The sequence below is a fragment of the Rattus norvegicus genome, chromosome 7, assembly GCF_021556685.1.
Source record: "Rattus norvegicus strain SHRSP/BbbUtx chromosome 7, alternate assembly SHRSP_T2T, whole genome shotgun sequence".
NCBI lineage: Eukaryota > Metazoa > Chordata > Mammalia > Rodentia > Muridae > Rattus > Rattus norvegicus.
Window position 1 is genome coordinate 124,784,028 of NC_141540.1, and position 24,880 is coordinate 124,808,907.

At 53.2% G+C, this 24,880-nt stretch overlaps 1 protein-coding gene across 2 annotated transcripts; it reads right to left on the reverse strand.

Annotated features, from left to right (window-relative positions):
• Nucleotides 1–433: 433 nt before the first annotated feature.
• On the reverse strand, nucleotides 434–24,453 carry Sult4a1 (sulfotransferase family 4A, member 1). 2 transcript variants are annotated; one of them, NM_031641.2, is given in 7 exon segments: nucleotides 434–1,873; nucleotides 4,939–5,077; nucleotides 8,893–8,987; nucleotides 12,213–12,339; nucleotides 12,755–12,835; nucleotides 14,454–14,584; nucleotides 24,252–24,453. In NM_031641.2, coding segments are annotated over 7 exon segments (855 nt in total). In that variant the 5' UTR covers nucleotides 24,421–24,453; the 3' UTR covers nucleotides 434–1,760.
• Nucleotides 24,454–24,880: the final 427 nt, after the last annotated feature.

The following is a 24,880-nucleotide window of genomic DNA, read 5'->3' on the forward strand; positions in this document are numbered from 1 at the left end:
TGGCTATCCAGAGTTTGCATTCACCCCAGGATCTCCCTCTCTACAGAGGAATGGTGCCCAGACTTCACTCTCTTATATAGAACTAGGGAAGACAGCCAGGAAGGACTTGATCAGTCTCCATCCCACAATGCCCTGGACGGGAGCCAGAGAAGGACAAGCTGCAGAGGTGGAAGAGATCCACAGGAACACCAGAATCTCAAACCCCTCCTTTCACTTCCGGGGGGGTCAAAGGTCACTGAAGTAGTATCTAGGCTTCAGCTCTCACTGAAGCTTGCCCGGGGGTGAAACAACAAAATTCTGCCTCATCAGAACCTACTCCGGGCCATTCCCCACTGTGGCCACTCCCAGGGGACAGGGCAGGAATGGGGTTCCTACTCGTCTAAGGAGAACGCTCAGGGACCCTTCTCCACCCAGCACACAGACAAGACACGCAGACAGGGGAGGTGTCTTTTATTAAAGATGCAAGCAAGCACAGAGTACCGTGTGTGGTTCCAGAACATCCGTACAGTACTAAAAATAGAAAAATAGAAAGAAAATTTCACAGAAAGCAGCCTTCCTCCCCAGACACACAGGAAAGGCACTGCCATGCCCACCTCAGAGAACCATGCACCAGACCCACACAAGCTTTCCTCTAGACAGAGGTAACGCTGCTACAACCAAACCTGCTTCAGAGATGGCGCACAGCAGGCACCTTCCACAGCCAGAGCCTCCCCCCACCACGTTAAGACTCTTCCCATCCTGGTAAGGAACAGAATAAGTTGGTCCCCACAAGCAGCAATCTCCTGGTCCACCCATCATCTGGTCATCACTTGAGCCAAATTGGAGCTGGAAGACAGAGCCGGTAGGTGTCAGGGTGGACAGTACATGGGGCCATTGCTCCCTCAGACACCCTTGAGGGCTAAGGTGCCCCCTCAGACAGGTGGGCTTGCCAATCCTATCTGCATGGAGGACAGTCAACCTGCAGACTGGGTCTCCCGAGCGAGAGCCTTGGCACAGGTGGCACAGACGTGACGATGACTAGGGACTTCAGAACCATGGTATGTCATATCTCTTGCCATTGGGAGTGTGCCAGTCACGGCCTTGGGGAGCAAGTGAAGGCTATGAGATATACTAGTTCTTGGTGCAGTCTGGTGTCTGTGGGTACGCTTCACACACCACTGATGCCTTCAGATGCCATCCGCAGCCTCAGGCCAGCTTCCCTTCCAGAACATTCTGTACTGGGCTCAGAGACCTGGGACAGGACCTGGCTTGGTGTCAGGATGGTTCCAGAAAACTGAACTCCACAGGCTACACCCACCTCTCCAGCTCCCCCCAACCTGTCCTTTGATCTCGGGACAAGGTGGGATGGCTGTGCCTAGAGAGAAGACTATAAAAATTACAGTGACCCCTGAGAGCTTCCTAGCATCCCGGCACAGCTCGCTCCTGCTCCCCCTTGGAAATGGACTTGCATTTGGTTGACATATTTATTTCGATTTTCAGTGAAAAGCGCTATAAAATACAGTGAATAACATGGGGTACAGGGGCAGACATTTGCCTGCCCGTGCGTGTGGTATGGCCAGCACGTGGAGACTCAAACGCTACGGCCAGGCGGCTGCTGTAGACAGCATCATCTCACTCCTCGGCTCTCTCCACCAGGCTCGCCCCCTGCTGTTTCCAAGCAACTTCCGGAGTGTCCAGCAAGGAATAAATGAACGCAAACAGGACTTTTAGCTAGTAGAGCGTCTGGGGACCGTGAGCATGCAAGTTTGCGGATTCTGGTATTATAAATAAAAGTCAAACGTGAGGTCACACTTCCCCATCTTCTGTTTATACACTAGATCAAACTTCTCGTTCATGGAGACAGTGAAGATGTCCTTCCACAGCCCGACTCTTCCTGCAACACAGACCAAAGTAGAGCTGGCTGTATCCACCAGTTTCGGAACAAAAGGCAGCCTCGGGAATGGCTAGATCCCTCTGAACTTGGCCTGCCACGTGGGAGGCACCACCTGAGCTGGACCAGTCTTGCTTGTGGGGAGACTCAGGGGAACCAACTGCCCTAAGTCTGGGGGAAGCTCTCCTTCTGTCTCCTGTCAACTATGTCCCAGGCATCACACAGACCTGCACCTGCGATCTGAGCGGGACTTCACCTCTTGTTCTAGGTTAGCTCCCAGAACCTACCACGGCAGGCGTTCCTGCCATGAACCTGCCTCAGAGGAAGTACTGTGGGCTAAGTGCGTGTCGTTGGTGTATTGGCTGCCTTTGGAGAATTTGCAAATTAAAAAAAAAAAAAAAAGAGGAGCCAACAGGAAGCTCTCCTGAAAGCATCAAGGGTGGAGATTTCTAGAAGCCTGAGTTTAAAAAAAAAAGTTGGGGAGGTCTTAAAATGAATGAAAATGCCCACGGCACAAGCTGGTTTTCCAGCCTGGATACAAAATGTGTCACTCGGAGAGTGAGTGAGTCTCTTCACAGCCTCAGCTGCTGTCCTAGACTGCCTAGAGCTGGGGGAGGAGGGGAGGGAGTGTGTGTCTGTATTCCTGTGTGTGTATGTATTCCTGTGTGTGTGCACGTGTGCAGCAGGGTGTGTGTGTGAGAGAAGGGGGCGGGGGAAGATTAGGAGTTTGTATTCTAAACAGTTTGTGGGCTGGCTTTGTGCTTTTATACAAGTGGGACTTGGGGGAGGAGGGCGGCAGCTCTAAAGTCAGAACTCTCATCTCCAACAGATACACCTGCATGGAATTTGTCCCAGCAGGGCTTCAGGTCTGCAGCCGCAGCCCTCCAGTAGCTGAGCTAAAACAACTTACACATCAGGACTTTCCCTTTGCTAATGAGACATCATCCGTCGGTGTTGGAAAAGTAAAATAAAATTCTTCTTGTCACCTTCTAACAATACCAAAGGGACCAAATTAGAAGCTTCTAGACCAACCACACTATAAATATATTTTTTTCCATGATTATTTTTTTTTCCCAGCGGAGAGCTTGTCAGAGGAGTCACCCACCTGGTTTAGGATTTGGAATCAAGACAATTTATGCTGTGACATGAACCAAATTTAAGCAATGCAGCCGGCTCCCCGAGCCCCTGCATCCTCGCCACCTCAAGGCGATCTTCTGAGTAAAGAGGCAATGTGCTAAAAGAAAACAAAACCACAGAACTGAAGTAAAGCAAAACCAAGGCCAACAGACGGAGCAGACGCCTCTGAAGGAGTGTGTGGGCGCCCAGCGGAGCACACATGACCTGGTGAGCTACACACAAACCACACACTCACATGCAAACAAAAGGGGGCTGAGGAGACGGTCCCAGAAGGGGTTAACAAAATATGGTGAAAGCAAAACTAAAGAATGGCAAATAAAATAATGAATGCTTGTGAAGATGCAGCCACAGGACAAGGGATGTGGTTTGGGGAGCTGCTCTCTGGAGGAGCAGAGTTCATCCTTCTCTCCAGCAAGGCCCAGTGCGCTTGGCCCATAGCCACTGCCTTTGGCCCCTAGCAACTGTCATTGGCCCCTAGCAACTGTCATTGGCCCCCAGCAACTGCCTTTGACCCCTAGCAACTGCCTTTGACCCCTAGCAACTGCCTTTGACCCCTAGCAACTGCCTTTGACCCCTAGCAACTGCTTTTGGCCTCTAGCAATTGTCCGTGGCCCCTAGCAATTGCCTTTGGCCTCTAGCAACTGCCTTTGGCCTCTAGCAACTGCCTTTGGCCTCTAGCAACTGCCTGTGGCCCCTAGCAACTGCCATTGGCCTCTAGCAACTGCCTTTGGCCTCTAGCAACTGCCTGTGGCCCCTAGCAACTGCCATTGGCCTCTAGCAACTGCATGTGGCCCCTAGCAACTGCTTTTGGCCTCTAGCAACTGCCTTTGACCTCTAGCAACTGCCATTGGCCCCTAGCAACTGCCTTTGGCCCCTAGCAACTGCATGTGGCCCCTAGCAACTTCCTTTGACCCCTAGCAACTGCCTTTGACCCCTAGCAACTGTCTGTGGCCCTAGCAACTGACTGTGACCCCTAGCAACTGCCTGTGGCCCTAGCAACTGACTGTGACCCCTAGCAACCGGAACTTACAGAATTTACAGCTGTTCCAGAGCTGACAGAAGATACATACCTGGAGGCAGCCAGGCTGCAATTGGAGCCCAGCTTCTCTGTGCACCTCAGACACCACCCAAAGTGGAGTGCTAAGATCTCCATTCATAGCTCTCACCCTCTAGAAGTGTCCAGTTCACACTGCTGACAGCTGGCTGCAACCCTAGACCACACTTACCTAGAGTGGACTTGTGGAAATGGCCACTGCTCTGAGACATCCCAGGACTTCAGCACCTAAGCTGCCCCACCAGGCGGCAGCTAACACATGGCCTAAAGAGCTGGGAAACTGACTCAGTGGCCCTGGGAGGGGACTGTTTGGAATGTCTCACCCAAAGTCTGCCTGCCCACCAACTGTTCTTGCTACCATGGAGGTGTCCCGCCTCCATCTGGCTTCTGACTACCCATGCTTGGCTGCCTTTAGGCTTGGTCTTTGTCACGTGTCCCACTCAAACCCGGAAGCCCCTCTCTTGGTCAGCATCCTCTGGGTTGGGAAGGGAAGAGGGCATCTCCTCACATGGAATCCATCTTCCAATCCACCACAGCTCATGACTCACGGACACTAGAGGGAAGCTTCTAAGTCAGTAACCTGCTCTGTATTGCAAAACACCTTGGCACCACAGTCCTGCCTTACGCCTCCTCTGTGGACATTTGATTAGAGACAGCGGGAATGGCTCTGTGTAAAACACACCTTGTCCAGAGCCTGAGCCAGCCCCAGCAGCTGCTGCCCCTTTGAACTATAGCACCACGTGTGCAGGCGGGCGAAGCGTGCTCTACTCTTGGAGGACCATGCCCTCCATAGGCAATGGCCGGCCAGCAAGTGCTGCTACCCAGGGAGAAATTAATCCAGAAGGTTCTGAGCAGGGAGGAAGGAGGAGACACATACCCCGGCCCACAGGCAGGGCCTCAGCATTGCAGCACTGGTCCACCAGCTGGTGGCAGTGCTCGATCAAGGACTCCAGCTGGGCCTTATCACAGGACACACCCAGGAATCTGGCCAGCTGCTCCACCATGGTCACCAGGTCCTGGAAGATAAGGAGAGAGAGCAGAGCAGCCCTTGAGAGGCAGCATCAGGACACAGGGCTGAGGTGGGAACGGTACTCATGGCTTTCTTCCCTGGAGGTCTGACAACCGGTCTAGAAATCAGCCACGAGGGTAAGATGCTGACTGGCCATTCAACTCAAAACTTGCAAGTCTGGGATTTGAACTCATGGCTTTGAGAAGAGGGAGGTGGGAGGATACATAAGAGGTTTATGAGAGCTGCGCCTCATTTATAAACAGCAATAAAGAATATCCCACCACTGGCAAGATCTAGCTACCACCCAGCTTCTGGAATCCTCTGCACCCACAGGAGCCCCAGTGGCCCATGCTCCAGCCACCTTACCTACAGAAAAGTTAGTCCTACAAAATTTCACACTGGACAATAAACCACTTATGGGTCCCACAATGCCACAACTGAAGTCAGAGTATAGCTGGAACAGGCACACCACATGCCCCCACAGCAGCCATGCTCTCCCTGGGAAATCCTGAGGAACCTATTCCCAGTGGGGTCCTTGAGCTGTCACTCCTCTAAGTCCCCTAAAGCCCACTGGCAGCCTTGTTCAGACATTAGGAAAATGCTTGAGGAGGACTGAACTGGCTGGAAAAAGCAGTCATTAGGGGTGCACCTTTGAAAGAAATCCCCAACCCCTGGTCCCTCTTGGCTTCCTGCTCTTCATGGGGTAACTGACTCCTGAAGCACACCCCTACCCCTAAACCAGAGTCAGGATCAACAAATCACAGACTATTGACAGAATCCCCTGAAATACACCCATCCCCCTGCAGTTCTCTGCAAACTTGGGTATCCAGGCTACCAGGAATCTTCCCTTGGGTGTGGAGTTAAAGGTCAGGCCTCACTACCCTGAGATTCTCACCTGCCAATAGCAGCAGTTAGCAAGGTTGTCAGCCTGGTGCCCGCTGCACCCCTTGCAGCTCTCCCAGCAGGATGGCTGGGTCCCACCAGGCAGCCAGCACCCCTGTGTGGGCAAGCCCCACAGCACAAGCCTTCCCTCTACTGCACCTACAGCATGCTTTCTGGTACTCATGGGCCCCCAATGCACAAGCCCAGCCTAGGGTCACAGCAGAGGGGATATCCAGGATGGCGAATGAGGAGTTACAGTGGATACAACACCACTGCAACCTCTACTCAGCCCTTCCCTGTGCTCAGCAGCCATCGTCACTCAGGTCCCTTCATGAGCCCCTCACCCAGCACCTTCAACACGTTCTTGATCAGACTTCCAAGGTCATGTGCAAGTTCACTCAGGCTGCCACGCTCTAACATACCTCCAGGCTCTCTGACCTCTGCTCCAGCCCTTCCCATTAACCATCCCATTCCCCATCCATCCCCCCTCCCCAGACACAGTGAGCAGCATGGCTTGGCCCTGAATGTCCCTGGTTCAGAACCTCAAGAGGACACTTGAACCTAGCTCTCTGCAGCCCAGGCCTGTGTACCCTGAGGATGTTGTAGCAAGAGGCCTGCACAGGCTTTTGACACTCAGCACCTCAATCTTCCTGTGGAAGGGAGTAGGTGTCTCCACCCTGCAGGTCACTCTCTCACTCTGAAAGCAGTGGCTGAGAGCTTGAAACCTGTCAGCTATTGATTTGAACACATGAACACACACAAAAGGGTGAGGGGCCTGCTGATAAGGCAGCCTATGAGCCGCTGAGACAGAGGTGAGAGGGCAGCCCACGTAGATATCTGAAGAACGTCTGGGTGGCAAGAGCAAATGCAGAGGCCTGGCACAGAACAGGGGACAGGTTCAAGCAATAACGAGGCAGTCGGGAGATTACGGTATCCAGGAATTGGGACGATCGCCCACAGCCCACGGCTGTGACAAGGCGAACAATGACGAATTTTTAGCACCAGTAGGAACAGTCGCAGTGATGACAGAACTTGGTAGAAAGACTGGGGAGGAAGCTGGGCATAAAGGATCAGATTATAACTCAGTAACAGGATGAAGAGACGCAGGCACAGACAGAAAGACGAGCAGACCCGGGCACAACTGGTTGTTTAAGTGTGAGGACTTAAGGACAGAGCCAAAGGGGCTTGGGACACAGATGCACAGTGTGAAAGTGATGCTGGGACAAAGAGAGAATTCCGCCTGAGCAACCCTGGAAGGCAGAGCTGCTTGCCATGAACCGAGATGAAGGACAGTGAAAGCTTGGTCTGGGGGCAACAAGGCCTCGGTCTCCCTTGGACAAACGACACAGGTATGTGTCTCAGGACACCCACATCCAGCAGTGTACCCAGTGGCAGCAGTGTTCCAAACTTGGCAAAGGAATGAGACCACAGGAAGCGAACAGAAGATGAGAAACAAGGCCAGGGCGGAGGCCTGCGGTGTGAGCATCTGCAGTCAGGAGATGGGAGAACAGCAGGACGCAGGCTGTGGGGCTGGCAGGCAGCTCAGCAGTTAGAAGACGCAGGCTGTGGGGCTGGACAGGCAGCTCAGCAGTTAGAAGACGCAGGCTGTGGGGCTGGACAGGCAGCTCAGCAGTTAGAAGACGCAGGCTGTGGGGCTGGACAGGCAGCTCAGCAATTAGAAGCACCGGGTGCTCTTGCAGAGGACCCAAGTTTGGTTTCCAACATAAACACAGTGGCTCACAACCATTCCTACCTCCAGACCCAATACCTTCTTCTGGCCTCTTCAGACACCTGGCACACACGTGGTGCTCATACTTACATGCAGGCAATAAATAAATAAATAGATAAATAAACAAATAAATAAATCTGAGAGAAGGGGATCATGGGAGATAAGAATGGTATCTTGGCAGCCAAATGAAGAAGAGAGAGGTCGTGTCAGATATCATTAGAAGGCTAGGTTCCAGGAACCCAGTGACCATTACTTGCTGTCATGAAGTAGGGAATCACTGCAGACCATGACAGAGCAGCTTGGGAGTTGTGGGGCCAGGGCAACGAGAGGCTTGAGACAGGAGGGTGAGGGTTTGCAGTGAAGCGAGGATAAGGGTAAGATATTGAGAGGGAGCGAGGTCAAGGCTCGGTGTGCTCTTGATCTGTTTTAAGAGATAAACCACTGGGAGACGGTAGCATACACCTTTAATCCCAGCTCTCGGGGGGTAGGAGCAGGCAGAGCTCTGAATTTGAGGCCAAACTGGTTTACAGAGTTAGTTTCATGGCATCCAGGACTACATAGAGAAACTCTTCTTCCAAAAACAGAGAGAGAGGGAGGGAGGGAGGGAGGGAGGGAAAGAGGGAGGGAGGGAAAGAGGGAGGGAGGGAGGGGGAAAAGACAACACAACTGTCAAGACACCTAAAATGCTCACACACTGAGTGTCCTCCACCTCTACAGCCATACCCAGCAGAGCCTGCACAGAGTAAGACTTCATATCCACATCAAACAATGATAACCTCCTTCCCTGAGTGCCGAGGAGAGACAGGGAGGGGGCAGCACAGGCCAACACACACTGTCACAAGCATCCCAAAATCCGGAGCAGAAAGCAAAGAGTCCCAACTACCACGGCATACCACCTCACACAGTCACCAAAGTGATGGTATTGAGACAGCAAACGAGAACGGCCAAGACCCTGCTTCTGTTGCTAGGACACTAAAGCTAAGAAACAGGCTTTCCATGGCATCACTGGGAACCATCCTGTCCCAACAGAGGCCATGTGCTGGACCAGGGGTGTAAGCCCACATGCACCCCTGGGGGATGGGATTGAACAGATCTCTCCATTGTCTCCACTTGGTGCTGACACCAGAAGCCCTAAGCACCACGGACAGCTCCAGCACCGTGGACAGCGTCTCTGGGCTGGATGGACAGAGTACCTACCCCCAATTACTCACCCGGTGCATATCTTCATACTTGAGGAAAAGCACATTTGCGTCCATTCGATGTTCCCAGAATTCCTGAACGTGCTCAAACCAGGAGCCATAGCCCACTGTGGAAACAGGGAAAGGGGCACAGCTAGGAATGGAACTGTGCAGGTGTTCCTGCCCCCACAGGATGCCCGGCTCCTGCTCAGCTGCTGGGATGGAAACTACAGGGCCTCTTAGAAGGAAGAAACCACTAAAGGCCCTCGGCCCTCCTGTTCCTGTCAATGATCTTCACCCCTACCCAACTCAAGTTCGGATGCCCTGACAAGGCAGGAGGTGTTCTGAAAATAAGAGGACATGGTCCATAAGCTAGTGCCAATGAGAGAAAACGCTTGGAGAAATCAGAACAAAGAGGCCAGTGGAGTAGGCTGGGGTATGTGAAGCTCTAAGACAGTTCCAGAACAAGGCCCTGCCCCATGACTTCTGGTTGACTCCAGGCATTCTCAGAGAAACCTGCAATTAAAGAGAGGTGGGAACCCTGCGCTGTCTGTCACACAGGCAACACGTGCCACAGCACCTCAGGTCTGGGCTAGGCATTTGGCAGGTGTAAGAGGACTCGGTACAGTAACAGCATTCCTAGTGGCAAGTTCCACTGTGCTCCCATCTCTTTGGCTAAACTGTGCAGTCCCACAATGGTCTTCATGCCATGCTGCCATGGGGGATCCCAGAGGAGGGATCCGTGAGATGCTATACACAAGTGGTACCCAAGTAGTAGGAAGACACAGAGGCATAGGTGGGGTTCTACCCTCAGGGCCACCCACAAGCTCCCTGGTAAAGAGTACTGGGGCACAGTGGGCCCGCAAGCCCCCTGGTAAGGAGTACTGGGGCACAGTGGACCTGCACAGACACACCTGCCTGACCTCTGCAAACTCCTCTTAGGAAATCTATTCATTTTACAGAGCTGAGTCTCAGGAAAGGGCAGTGGCAGGCCAGGTCACAAGGGGTCATCTGCCATGGGAGCCTGGACCCTGGTCTGGATCCGTGTGATCTGGATCCGTGCAGCTCAGTTCAAACAGATGAGGTCCTGGGGCAGAAGGAAGGCAAGTGGTCTGGTAAAGAAAGGGGAAACTCTCCCCACTCCTGGAGAAGGCACAGGACTTCCAGATGTCCTGGACCCCATTGATGCTATACAAGAAAGGCCAGCCAGGACCATGAACCAAGCAAGGCATGCTGACTGCTACCAGGGAGATCAAGAACATCCCATTGTCTCTGTACTTGGGGTCACAGAGGAAAGAGATACACACATGCTAGTGGGAACTGAGCCTCCAGAGAAGGGGCCCTATCACAATTCTCTGCTTCTCTCCACACCTCGCTATAGTAAGACCATGAAGCCACTTAACCAGGGCCTGCAGGGCTGCTCAACACAGCCCCACCTAGAAAGAGGTCACCTTTCGAGTACTTCCCATGTGGCATGGGTCAGTGTCAGACCACTGACAACACAGCATCTGTTAAGTGATCCTGTCCACCATGTGCTTGTGTCAGAGGAAGACTGTCCAGAAAGTGCACCATACTATACCACTGGCCCTGTCCAGAGGTTCCACAGGCATGTCACTTGACCTGGACATCCCTTATCCCCAGATCTGCAGTCTCAGGCCACCAACATTCTTCTTCAGATCTTCCTCATGGTGCTACTCCATCCTCTACTCTGTCCTGTACTGGGGACACCGAACCCGGGGCCTGCCATGCTAGCCAAGCCTGCCTGCATCCCCAGCCTTCCTACTATCTTTCATTTTGAGACAAGGTCTCATTAAGTTGACCTTGAATTCACTCTGTAGCCCGGGCCAGCCTTGAGCCTGCACATCTCCTGCCTTAGTCCCTGAGCAGCTGGGATTATGGCCCTGTGCCACCGTCATGGTCAGGAAATGTTTTAATGCTCCTTCTCTGAGCGGCCACTCTCTTTTGAGCTTTGATCAGGGAAGAAAGGTCAGCATGTTGCGGTCACTGAGAGGCTAAGAGCAGAGCTAGGGAAGTGAGCACCCAAGTCAGACACTTTGAATAGAATTCAGAACAGAGTGCATAGCCTTGAACCTGGGGCTTTGCACTGAGCATGGAGATGTTAACACCACTGGCTGAGAGTACAGAAGGTGATTGTGGCAGACTCCTGCGTCATGAAGGTGCTATTCCTGGGCACCTATGAGGCCAGAATGGGCACTAGGACTGGAAGGTACGATGCCATGAACCGGGAGGGGGCTGTTCAAACACCTGGGAGACTGCATGGGGCACCCTAATAGTACATAGGTAAAAAAGCTGGGTGGGAACCTGCAGTAGGCTCAGGGACCCCAAGGAACAGGTGCTGCAGTTTCCCAACACAGATGGGAATAGGGCACCAGCTCTGGGCATAGGCCATGGCTGAAGTCATGTTTAACAGAAGGAAACCCTTTGGATCCCTGTGGGTTTCCAACTGCAAGCAGCCTATTGTGCCTGCTGCAGCCCATTCTACACGGTGTCTGCACCACAGCCTGGGTAGGAGGCTCCTGGAGGCTACCCTGAGGCCTACAGCACCCAAGGCTTCACTGTTTCATATTCTATTCTCATCTTGACTCACAACCTCCCTGCAGGACCCCCGATGAGCCACATGGAGCAGTTAATGTGTTTTCAGATCCAGGGAAAGGACAGGTTCAGTGTCCTCTTCCTCGTGACTGAGTGCACACCACACTGTTCCTGTCAGCCACAAAATGCCCAGGAGTATGGGACAACTGGTGGGAGCATAGCCAAAGAGGAATTGCTACAGTGGTTCCAAGGAAATAGATGGCCTGCAGGGTAAAGACAGAGATGGGGACGGGACTGCCTTCTCTTACAGTCCCTGACTTCCTAGAAGACAAGTGGGATGGGATGGGATGGGGTGCAGGCAGAAAGGAGCCAACAGGGAGTATACATCCCAATCACCCTGCTCTGTGTTACTTCCAGTCCCTGAAGTCCAGCCCGAGTGATGACTCACCCCCAGTGGCAGCCTTCCCACGGGTCTCTACCATTCACAGCACAGAGATCTGAGCCTCGAAGTTCAAAGTTACCATTCTCACCTCACAAGGAACCCAGGCAGGAAGGACAGATGTGTAACTGGAGAACCTGCAGGGTGGTGGGTGGGGAGCAGGTCTCAGAAGTCCCAGGATCTGCACTGCCTCTAAGATCCACAGCCCCCGAGCCTCTGCGCCCCCTCCATTCGGTGATAATTCAAGCTCCATGTGCACAGAGGGCTCGCAAAGGTGCAGGTGAGGGACCATTACAGGCTCCCGGGAACTAGCACTGGCTGGCGGTTACAGGGTAGGGCACACGCACCCTCCGGGACTTACATTTGTCGTTCATGAACCTCCGACAGAACTCCTGGAAGGTTCCTCGGTAACTCATGGTCCGCAGCGAGCGGTGGAACTGATAGTAAGATACCACCAGGTCCTTGGGGTTGCGAGCCATGTAGATGACCTGCGGGTAGCAGAAAGATGGGTCACCCTGATTCCTGCTGGCCAGGAGGCGTCCCCTTGCTCATTCCAGGCACTGATGGGCTGTGCCCCCACAGGCTGAGTATGCCGGGTAAGTACATGACTGTTTTACTGCAATGCTTTACCTGGGCACTGCTATAACCTGTAGGAGACAGATGCCCTGGTGAGGGCTGGTAGCCTGGGAACTGTGTGACTGAGGACAGAGACCAGACACAGGGAGCACGGTGAGCTCCATCCTCCGATGTTCAACTGTGAGAGAACACCCCTTACTACCTGGTAAGCATGGAGAAAGAGCTACAGACATGATCCAAGACGGACCCTGGGGCAGGCATAGTGAGTGATAGGCCTGGGGCAGAGGCCTAGGGGAAGTGGGGGATGAGAGATGTGGGGTAGGTTACCTTGGAGTCCCCGTTGTGGAGGTCAGAGGGCAGGAAGCGGTAGGGAAGGTGGCTCTTGATGAGGCGGGGAGACGTCAGTTCCTGTGGGAAGATGTGTGGCTGTTATATTCATGTATGTGTGCACACATGTATGTGTGCACACATGGGGGGGGTGCGCGCGCGCACACACACACACACACACACACACACACACACACACACACCTCTTCTCTCCTCCCAGGACCTTTCTAACAGGTCTGGGAGGATCCTGACCAAGCAAGACTTAGTATATGCTCTAACCAACTACCCACTTGAGCCACCCGGACATGGTACCCAGCTGGCTGGACCCCAGAGTTGTATTGAGAATCCCTGTTCTCCAGCCTGAGGGGTCCAACCCTTATGGCCACAGGGGTTGGATTTGAGTGGCTGAGAATGAGGAAGGGTCTGCGGGGCAGGGGAAACATGAAGCACAGGTATAAAACTGTGCCTGTAAGAACATGGTGATGTCCAGCTTTAAAGTGTCCAGCTATCCTCAACTCTGACCTCACAGCAGCCCAGAGGATCATGGGCAGGAGCTTTGGCTTCCTCAACCCTCTGTGCAGAGGCCCTCATCCTGTCAGCGCCCTGTCCCTCTCTTCCTTCCGCATGTTCTTTAGATGCCTGCTACCTCCTTGTGCACTGCCCGCAGCTCTGTAGCCATCACGACTCCCTGCCCTATGAGGTGGGAACGGTCAGCTCACTACCACCCCTGATGCAAGAGCAGCACCCACACATGGGCACTTAGAGAAGAGGCACCCCACACTCCCAGTGTTTCCCGGGGAGGAGTCAGTGTGACCAGTACACACCATAGAGAGGAGGGCAACCCCCAGGGGCCAGCTAGTCAGGAACAAGCTTGGGAAGAGCAGGAAGCATCTGTGGCCATGACATGTGGGCTCTCAGAGATATATCCCACAATGCTTATCGAGCAGAAAGGTGGGTGGGTGAGGTGAGGGCTGCAAAGCCTGAATTACAGAGGCAGCAGGGGATGGAGTGGAAAGAAAGGTACAGATACCTCTAAGGGACAGAATGTACAAACCCTCTTACTGTTGAGACAGGATCTCATCACACAACCCAGGCTGGCCTCAAACTGATGTTATTCTCCTGCCTCAGCCACCCCAGTGCTGGGGGAATAGGTAGAAGCTACCACATCTAACTAATTTCATTTTTTTAAAGTTTTTTTAAAGATTTATTCATTTATTATATATAAGTACACTGTAGCTGTCTTCAGATACACCAGAAGAGGGCATCGGATCTCTTTACAGATGGTTGTGAGGCATCATGTGGTTGCTGGGAATTGAACTCAGGACCTCTGGAAGAGTAGTCGGGTGCTCTTAACCACTGAACCATCTCTCCAGCCCACTAATCTCATTCTTGATACCAAAGATTTTATTCAAACATGTCCTTCCTGGCTCCCTGACAGATGAGGAAAGGACCAGGATCTGTTTCATCACCAGTGGTCTCCAGGCCAAGACCAAACACATGTTATTTCCTCTCCACCTCGTAGACTTCCAGCCGCTGACATCAGTCACCTGTACCTGACGGGTCCCAGGGTCACAGTCAAAAACTCAGACCTGTCAGTCTCTTCCCCTGGCCAGCTGGAACTGCCAGGAGGCCCTCAGTTGTCCCATGAGCTCTCAGGAGCCTTTTGAGAAGCCACTGTAGGAAGGGGTCATACAGGTACCTTGATGATGTCCAGCCCGGGCTGTGGGTACTCCAGTACTGGCAGCTGCTCGTCAATGTTCATGAGGCCAATCTCATCAGGGTCAGCCCCCTGGCTCACCAAGTAGACCACCTCTTGCAGCAAGCTCGTACCTGGGTAGAGAGGCAAGGAAGGGTGCTCAGAGGAGCCACTGGGCCAGCCTCACAGTCAGCAAAACTCCTGCTGCCTGAGAAGTAGGCACAGAGCTCAAGGAGCAAGAGGGACCTGAAGAGGGACAGAGAGAGAGGCCCAAGCTGGACGTGAGGCCTGAGGCCACCACAGCCAGCAGTGCCCAGCATGCAGCTTTCCTCAGCATTCACTGGAGCAAGACAGCTGGGAAAACAAGCAGGACGTGCCTGCCACCCACCATGGTGGGTACCAAGTTCAGCTGAGGCTTCCAAGAGCTAAACTTCCCACCGGATTCAGGAGTGACCAAGCTCAGAGGGGAGGGGTGTGACCTCAGCTGCCAAGGATTCCTTCATGTGCCCAGGGTCTGCTAAGCTAAGACTATATGCCGCCATGCTCCTCGAGGTAAACAAGTCAACAGGAGCGTTCCAGATCATTCCTGGCTTTGTCATTCATGAAACGCACAAGGCCTAGAAACACTGATGATCACATAATGGGACACACGTGAGCAAGGAAGGACGGACACACAACACCCAAGGTGGGGAGGAGCCAGGACTTTGGTGCAACCCTGACTGCTCCCCTGTAAAAGGAGCTGAGGAGATGGAGGTGAAGCTAGAGGCTACTTGAAGTGGTCACTCACTCAGAGACGAAGAGGAGCAGGGCCTCAGGTCTCTCACTGCACCTCATGGGAGGCATGTAGAAGTTGTGTTTACGAAGAGACACAAACCACTTCCGCCTGCAGCAGCCTGCTCTACAAAGCCTGCTCCACAAGACTGCAGGAGATGGCCAAGGCCAAGGCCAGAGCTGAGCCCACACATGAGCTACATACACAATGCAGAGAGGGACCCACCAGGAGACGTGGGCATAGTGGCGCAAGGGGCTAAGGACCTGTGAATAAACCCACATCTCCCCAAAGCAGCATGACATGGTTGGGTCCCCTGCTGGATTTGGGGACCATCAGTCCCCTCAGACCAGATCCCACTGTCTCCAACCTATGTTACTTCCACAAACTTCCCCTTGTTCACAAGGCACCGTTGTCCAGGCTTAGCTTCCCTCCTCACAAACTCATCCTCTCAGGTGGCTACAGAGTCTCTACCCCCACAGCCTGCCTTCTCAGAAGCCCTAGGACACTCGCAGCACACACTGCCATCCAGACCCTCACCGCATTCCCACCATGCTAAGCCTGGTTGCCCCCACTGCATTCTAAGTCCTGTGCATGTGTCACATCCAGCAGGATGTCTGGGCTCTGCAGAAGCACACAGTCTAAGCTGGAGCCTCAGGGCCAGGCAGGTCAGCCAACTGACAGCCAGCAGGAAGCCGAGGGAGGCAGGCAGGCATGTCTGAAGTTCTCCAGCCCTTGTGCCTTCCAGTTCCCAAGGCATAGGCCTTCTCTTTGAGCTTTGGGTCCTTCCTCTCTTGTCCTCCCAAGGTGGCTCCATACAGACCCTCCCACAGTAGGCCAGGCCTTGTGGATAATGCACACATCCCACCAGGCCAGTGGAGGTGGAATCTTCTCTAGAGCCCTTCTCCAGCACCTCAGCAATCCACACCTTCAAAAGCTGTTCACACTGAACAGCCTCACGTTCCTCACACCTTGGCAAACCGTGACCCCCACTACAGGTGTGGCCAAACCTGAGCTTTCCTACTCTCAGCAGTGAGTAGGAAACTTCACACCTAGACTACTTCCTGAGAGACCCACACACCTCTCAGAGGCTATCCAGTAAACATGTCCGACTTGTTTTCAAGGTAGTAGAGTCAGGGCTTAGACCTGGAACCCATCTATTTCCAGGGTGCTGTGCACTTCATAAAAGTGAGAACTTAAACCATGTCTACACGCACACGCACACACACACACACACACACACACACACGCACATACATGTACACACATGCACACACATGCATGTACACATACCTTCACACATGCACACATGCACACATTTACAATGAGCCTGGAATGCCAGAAAGTGCCCAGGCCCTGGTGACCCAGCTTTCCTGTCACTCCTGGTGAGTACTGTCCACTCAGGCTCAGCTAGCATCCAAGAAAGGCCCTGAAATGAGTCTTTCTCTCCTGGTCCATTTTCATGGATGATTTTTAACATGTTCTATCCTGCCTTTAGCTCACATAGACCCACATCCCACACAGCCCTGAACTGTATTTCAAAACCACCTCCATCTATAAGTGCACCCTTACCTCCACTACAAAGTCGTGCTAGGAACGGCACCCGAGAGAGCCGAAGCAGCAACCCACCTCCCGCCACCCGTGTGCACACAGGCAGCACTAGGTAACCCCAGTGAGTTGTTTCTTTAAAAGCCGTGAAGTTGGGAGGGAGAGGCACTGAGGGACCCAGGGAAGTCTGGAGGGGGGAACAGAGGGCGGATATGACCAAATGTGTTTTATGCATGTATGAAACTCTCTAAGAAGAAGTAAAGCTTTTACATTTTTTTTTTTAATAAAGAAAGCAAAGCCTCCCTTCTACTGAAGACACAGGATGGGCCAGCAAGTGACCTGCTCGGGTCAAGGCCGCTCAGTGGCTGATTAACACCGAGTATGAGTATGCTGATTATGGGTACTGCACCACACCCCCAGCTGGGACAACCGTGCCTAAGGACCTTACACTGCATCCCAGCAATAGGCTAACAGGATGGGATGGCTCCTGGATGAGATCCTGTGTGGGTCCTCCAGCCATCAACTCTGGGCCTTGGGAGCAGAGTATAGAGGTACCTCTCTCTCCATGGATCGCCAAGTGCAGAGTAAGGCCACATCAGAGCTGGAAAGAGCGGGACCAGGGTCTGGAGCCAAACCCATACAAGTACTTGGGAACAAGGATAGCAGGAAGTCCCAACAGGCACTCATGCTGCTGTGGTGGCCAATTGTCATGCTGGAACACATCGAAAAACACAAATGAGGTGGCCTCCCATGCTGCCTGGAGGAGGGAGCCTCTGAGCTACCAGCCTGCTGCACCCCAGCATACACAACCTGCAGGGGAGACAGCTGTCAGTTGGGAAAGCAGCCAGACTCTCCATTGACTGTGCTGTCGGTGGACCAATGCCATGCACAGCTCACTTCGCTGACACAGCCAAAGCTTGAATGACAAAGTACCCATGTCCTGGTGGTAGCTAACAGGACACTGTGACCTGAGTCCTGAGTTGAGATCTGTGGAAGGCCCTGGAATTCAGGAGTGGACCTGCCCAGGAATTTGGGGTGCAGCCTGTCAACACACCCAAGGAGACCAGCAAAATATTCCCAGAATTCAGAAGATAAGATGCTAATGGGAACAGGGCCCAGCACGCCAAGGTTCCTGAGGATGGGCCCTTTAGTATTCATTGAGAGCATTCACCAAAGTCCCACTGCTATCCAGTTTAACCAACCTAAGTACAGTGCAATGTATGACAGAAAAGCCTGTCTTCTTCCCCCAGACCCTACTCCCAGAGGCCAAGGCTCAGCTGGCTCTACCCACCAACCTCCATGTAATGTGTTATCATTCAGTCTGTATATCTCGGACGATCTACTGACCTTCCCACAGGACCTCAACACATCCCCTCCTCCCAGAAAACCTCAGCACAATGTGGAACTAAACATGTGCTTAAAGCAAGAGAGAAGTACTGTACTTCTTAGGAACATACATACACACGCATGCGTACAGGCATACAGACAGACAGAGAGGCAGGTAGACGGACACCTACCTGCTCCGTGTACGGTACACCATTGTCTTAGTCAGGTTTGTTTGGTTTTTTGGTTTTTTGTTTTTTTTTGTTTTTTTTTGGAGCTGGGGACCGAACCCAGGGCCTTGAACTTGCTAGGCAAGCGCTCTACCACTGAGCTAAATCCCCAACCCCTTAGTCAGGGTTTCTAGTCCTGCACAAGCAACATGACCAAGAAGCAAGTTGGGGAGGAAAGGGTTGATTCAGCTCACACTTCCACATTGCTGTTCATCACCAAAGGAAGTCAGGACTGGAACTCAGGCAGGTCAGGAAGCAGGAGCTGATGCAGAGGCCATGGAGGGATGCTGCTTACTGGCTTGCTTTCCCCTGGCTTGCTCAGCTTGCTCTCTTATAGAACCCAAGACCACCAGCCCAAGGACGGCACCGCCCACAATGGCCCTCCCACTCTTGATCACTAATTTAGAAAATGCCTTACAGCTGGATCTCATGGAGCCATTTGCTCTCAGGGGAGGTTCCTTTCTCTGCGATAACTCCAGCTTGTGTCAAGTCAGTACAGTCATAGAGCAATTGGGTGTCCCATCTCATACAGTGCCTTGGTTTTCCTGTGTCCAGTTTTCTATAATCATTAATTCAGGGAGGTCTAACCTGGGCATTCTCAGCTCAATCTAAAACAGACCCCTTGCCCGCAGGGATGCACTCAAAGCCCCAGGCAGGCTTCCAAAGCTTTGAACGGCACTGAGCTCTACAAATTATGCTTTTTTATTATTTACCGAAACACATACCCAATTATGATAAATTTAATTACAGTGAGGGATGAAGAGTAACTTATCCAGCCAGGTGTGGGTGTGGATCCCTTTAATTCCAGTACACAGGAGGCAGAGGCAGGTGAACCTCTGAGTTCAAGGCCAGTGAATTCACTACAGAGTGAATCCAGGTTAGCCAGGGCTACACAGAGAAGCCTTGACTCAATAAATAAATATATATATATGTAAATATATAAATATATAAATAAATAACCATAACTACATGCTGCAATAAAAGTAATGTAAGTATGGTCCCTCTCTCTCATGACGCTTTATATATGTGTATGTACATGTTCCTGGTGCGTGTGTGTGTATGTGTGTGTGACACTGTGTGTGTGACTGTGTGTATGTGTGACAGCATGTGTGACACTGTGTGTGTGAGACTCTGTGTGTATTTGCGTGCACATACACACACATGCACATGCGTGCTTTAAACACATGTATGTGTATAGAGGACCTTGTCTCAGAAGAATGGAAAGGACAGAAGGAAGGAGGGATGGAGGGAGGGACAGAGCCTTAATTCTTCCTTGCTCTGGAGAAATTCCCTCAGACATGTTTGACTGTGAATACCTGATACCAAACTGGGAAATCACAGCATCTCTTAGGAGCATATCCCTGCCACTCCCACCCAAGTTCTGAAAGCCACAGCCGCATCAATCATCTCTGCCCCACTCTCTTCGCTCTCTTCTAGAACTCGGATGTCAACCTTCCACGTCACTTGTCTTCCTGCTACATGGCATCATTTTATAAAACGTTTCTTCTACTTCACAGCCATTTCCTCCGCTAGACCCTGCAGCCCAACACTTGCCATCCCAACTCTTGGACTTTCCCAAAGCACTCCCACCAACCCCTCCCCCACGCTGCTTTCTCTGAGAAGGTATTACCCTCACTGTCTGCAGACAGAAGTCATCGGGCATGAAAAGGAACACTTAAGACACTACTCAGTGTCTTTTTTCTGCACTTAAGTGTCTGTGGGTCTCTGTTTGCTAGAGCAGCGAGTCTCAATACAGCTCCTCATGTAACCTACCAGCCATAAAATTATTTTGTTGCTACTTCCTAACTGTAATTTTGCTACTGTTATAAGTTGTTATAGAAATATCTGATAAGTAGGATGTCTGATATGTGAACCCTGTGAAGGGGTCATGACCCACAAGTTGAGAACCACTATACTACAGGAAGCCTTACTACCTCGGCTGGGAGCCTCCCAGCGGGGCAGGGGTAGGAGGAAGCATAAGCAGCTGGGCAAGTGAGGGGAAGTCCAGGTGTGTGTGCACATATGAGATGGGGAGTGGTGGTGAGACAGACAGGCAGACAGATAGACAGACACATGCATGGGGACACACAGGGTAGGGGTGGAGGAAGGGACAGGTAGGCAGAGACACAGATGACAGGCAGTCTGTTTGAACAGAAGTCACCCATCTATTTCCCCAGAGAAGACCTATCACTTCTCTTCCCCTTGGTTCTGTTCTATCCCACAGATCAGTTCTTCGGTGTCCATGTTCCCAAAGACGGCAACCTCCAACCTCTGGTTCAGGACAGATGAGACTGGGAACCTCCTCTCTCAGGGTACACCTTCCCCTGTCCCAACTGCTAACAAAGCCTGCGCTGGATCCAAGAGGACATAGCAGCTCCAGTCACCAAGTGCAACTTGCTCCTTCTACTCAGGCAACACCACCTTGCCACACCTCAGAAACCCCAAGAACCTGGAACCCCGTCCACAGTCGTCCTGGTTTGCTTCCATTGTTAACTTGATACAGCCCACAGGCATCTGAGGAAGTCTCAACCCAGGGACCACTCAGCTCACAGTGGCCTATGGGTATGTCCGTGAAGGATGGTCTTGATGTGGAGCTCCTGCCCTGCCCACTGTGGGCGGCATCATTCCTAGGCAGGAGGTCCTGGGCTGTATATGAATGTCAGCTGAGCATGAGCCAGTGAGAGAGCCAGCAAGCAGTGCTCCTCCACAGTTCCTGCCTGCAGGCTCCTGTCTCGGATTCCTATCCTGGCTTCTCTCAATGATAAATTGGTACCAGAAATTGTAAGCTGAAAAAAACCCTTTCCTCCTCCAAGTTGCTTTGCTCAAAGGCTATTTTATCATGACAAAAGAAAGCTCACTGGGATGCCCAGCCTGGTCCTCCAGGGACTCTAAGAGCCCAGGAAAGACACCACTCCTCTGGGCCTCAGTTTCCCCACAGTGCCAATCTCCGGGACCTGCAGCTCTCTTGAGTGGACACTCACTCAGGTGGAGGATATGCCTACTGCCCACTGGTGCAGATGACACCTTGCGTCTATTAGCTGGGCAGGTGCTCCTGAAGGAAGAGCTTAGGACAAGTGAGGACACCAAAGACCTCACAAGGGCATGGAGGACACCCGGGGACAACTCAGTCATAACAATTATGCTGTCACTCTGGTAGAGCCACGTGACCCGCTGTGGTCAACCCAGGCTTCTGGCTGTTCTCTATATGTCTACCAATGCAATGGCCTTCCCAGGCTGGGCTGCTCATCCCAAGGCCAGGAGATAAGTGAAGAACGGCTTTGGCTATACCCACCTAGAGCAAGCCTGGACACTCTGCAGACACATGACTTGGCTCCAAGTCCAGCTTAGACAGGCTGGAAGTTGTCCTCTAACTAGCATCAAACCTAGGTCCTTGACACCTGCCTTCTTCCAGTAGACAATGCCCTTCAGACAGTGGGGGGCCCCGGACGCTGAGGTAGATGGCTCCTTGATGCATGGCATGGAGGCACCTGGCCTCAGCCCTTTCACAGGGAGGCTTATGTTAAAAGAACAGTAGCCATACCCTCCCCCAGCACTGGGTTGGGAAATGACCAGTGACTCCCACCTCTCTCCCAGAGGCAAAGAACCTGAGATATGTCCACCCTGTCTCTCAGAAGACCAAAGAGGCTATCTTTATCTGGTTCTGATTCCTCCTCTCTCCCAACTGAGACCACTCCCCTGCCTGATTAATGCTGGGCTGCTTTTCAGGACCCCAGTCCCACTGTCGGGCCCAGACTCTCAGCCCTGGAGGTCAGTGGGTCCAGGAAGCACAGTGAGAGGTGGTAGCAGCCAGGCTCAACCCTGACAGTGGCTCCTCTCTTGGAGGTGAGGTTAGTGAACCCAGTGCCCTGGGCATAGCATTTGGCACCTGCAGCAGCAATATTGGTGCCAAGGCACTGACCCCAGAGTGACCCAGAGCTGGTCACCTGACTTCGGAAAAGGAAGCTTTCCTCCCAACGGAGCCCGAGGAACTCAGCTTGGAACCTGCCACCCAGGTGACTACCAGCGCCACAGTCCCCACCTGTGCTGTGGGACTCCCAATCTACCCTATTCAACTGTAGTGGGTGAGTTCAGGAGCTGAGCCAGCACAGAGCCTGGAGGTGGCTCCTAACTCATCTGTGCTCTAGCATGGTGGCCTTGAGGGGAGAGGGACAGGGAGTGACAGGGGCATCCATCAAGAAACACCAGGCCATAGGGCCGTACGATTCAGGAAGGCAGCTCCCAGGAAGTGATGGGGAGGGCAGAGTTGCCATCCCTGAAGCACAAGATGTGTCTGTTACCCAGAAAACCAGCATCCAGCCAAGGGTGGTGGTGGAGGACTCAGACAGGACGATCATGAGTTCAAGGGCTAGCCTCAGCTACACAGCAAGTTCAATACCAACCTGTGCTACCTAAGACCCTGTCTCAAACAACAAAAATACTGGCATCCTGTAGGGTGACTGTGATAGTACACCCTAACAATTCCAGCACTGGGAAGGCTGATGCAGGAAGGCAAGGCTAGTCTGGGGTACACAGAGAGACCCTGCCTCAAAATATTAATGCACACACACACACGCACACACACACATATGCACACACTTACACACACACACACACGTCTCCCATCTGACTCATCTCTGCAGTGTCCAGGGAGCTTCCCAGAACCCACCAGGTTCCTGCACAGGGTTTGTCTAACCCTCCCCAGCCCTCTAAGTTGGGACTCCAGCCTGGCTACTCCTTCAGGTGTCCTGGGTCAAAGTCCCTCTCCATTCCCTCCCAATAAGTAACTCATGCTCTATCCCTCTCCTCCAGAAGCTCCACTACAACCCCAGCCACACCCCCCTGGTCCTAAGGGCTCTGAAAACCAAGTCTCCCACAATGTCCAGGGTCCAAGGAAGGAACTAGAATCTTTCTTTACCCGTGAGCACACTCCTACACTATGTGGCAAGGACAGTACAATCATGATTCCTCCTTAAGTACCACCCTGAGGGTGGGCAACTAGCTGAGTGGCAGGGCATACATGAACCATAGGGCCACAGGGCCCTGGATTCATCTCAGGCACTGAACTAAAAGAGACAACACCAGGTACAGTCACTAATCCAGATGTAGAGCACCCAGCAGGATGACCAGTACATAGAGAGTTCTCGGAAAGCCAACCCTAGCTAAGGCCAGCAGGGACCCAGGGCCAGGATGAGGTTGTGGGGTGGTTGCAGCCTCAATCAGCCCTGCCTGTCTCCTGACATGCCTCTTCCAGGACAGTCCAGCTGGCTGCATGCCCAGTGGTGGGTCAGTGCCTGCTCCTGGCCTTGACCCCAGGGCCTCTGCACCCCCATCCCTACCCTGAAAGCGTCCACCACTCGGTAAGGGTGATGGACAGCTGCCCTGGGAACCTGGACTCCACCCTGGGAGATACCCTGCTTATATTTTCTCCTGTAACCGCTTGCTTAGATACGGCGGGGTGGTGGACAGCCACTTTCTCAACTACCCTGAGCCTGCAGGACAGTGGTTCCAAGGACGCCCTACAGAGGCGGCGAACGAGCCGGCTAAGATTGTCCTACAGATTCCAGAAAAGGCACCACATAGCCATCTCTACACCAGGCCTGGAGAGCTGGATGGCTCACATCCCAGCCCAGCTGTGTGACCTTGGACAAGCCTCCTCCCCTCTCTGATCCTCTACCGAAAAGCTCTACCTTGCAGGGCTGCTGGGGACCCAGGTGCCCAGGTCCTGCTGGGTGACAGCCTGTAAACAAGATTCAGGGGCAGCGGAGGGCGGTCCCATCCCCCACAGAGCCCACACTGGAGGCGCACCCGCTGCCCTCGCTGCCTTCAACGCACGGGGAGCCGAACAGGACTGGGGCACAGAGAGGCTAAGCGACCTGCCCAAGGTCACACAGCCGCGCGGGCGACGGGTACGGCGTGGGGATCCCGACTCACCTGACTTGGGGTAGGTGACGATCCACACATCGCTGGGCCGCACTGGGAAGTCGGCGATGTCCTCCATCTTCCCGCGGCAGAAGGGAGGCAGCCGCACGCCATGGAACTCGAAGTACTTGCTCTCGAACTCGCCCGGGGTGCCCGGGGTCTCCGCTTCGCTCTCCGCCATGCTGCCGCCCGGCCCGGCCCGCAGCTCCAGGGCGTGACGTCACGGCGCCGGCGCGGGGCTCCGCGGGCATGACGTCATGGCCGCACCCACGCACGCCGCGCCCCGTGACGTCGGTGGCCGAGGCCCCGCGCCTGCCGCAAAGGTGCGTCCTGTTCGTACCTGTCAGTCATCCGTGCTAGTCAGGGTCCCCTACGCCCTGGAGCAAAAAGGAGGCGTCCGCGCAGGGGTTCGGAAAGCCGCACCTCCAGAAGCTTCTGATGCCAGAGATGGAAAAGCTCTCATCAGAGCGCGGCTGACAAAGGCAGCACTTAAAGACCCTGAGAGGTGCCAGAAAGGACTCCCCCAGGAAGAACCCCGGCAGAGAAGGCCCCAAGAAAAGACCTCCAGGCAGGGAGGACCATCAGTAGGGGATTCCCCCTGCAGATCGGAACCCCAGAGAGGGCCCTTCCGGGCTGAGAAG

Bases quoted from the DNA above. Each gene is read 5' to 3' on its own strand.
- Sult4a1 (XM_087558842.1), bottom strand. From the start codon at position 24,420: ATGGCGGAGAGCGAAGCGGAGACCCCGGGCACCCCGGGCGAGTTCGAG. The intron at 14,585-24,251 runs GTGAGTCGGGAT...CTCTCTACCCAG, and splicing joins CGTCACCTACCCCAAGTCAG to GTACGAGCTTGCTGCAAGAG. The intron at 12,836-14,453 runs GTACCTGTATGA...ATCTTCCCACAG, and splicing joins CCGGGCTGGACATCATCAAG to GAACTGACGTCTCCCCGCCT.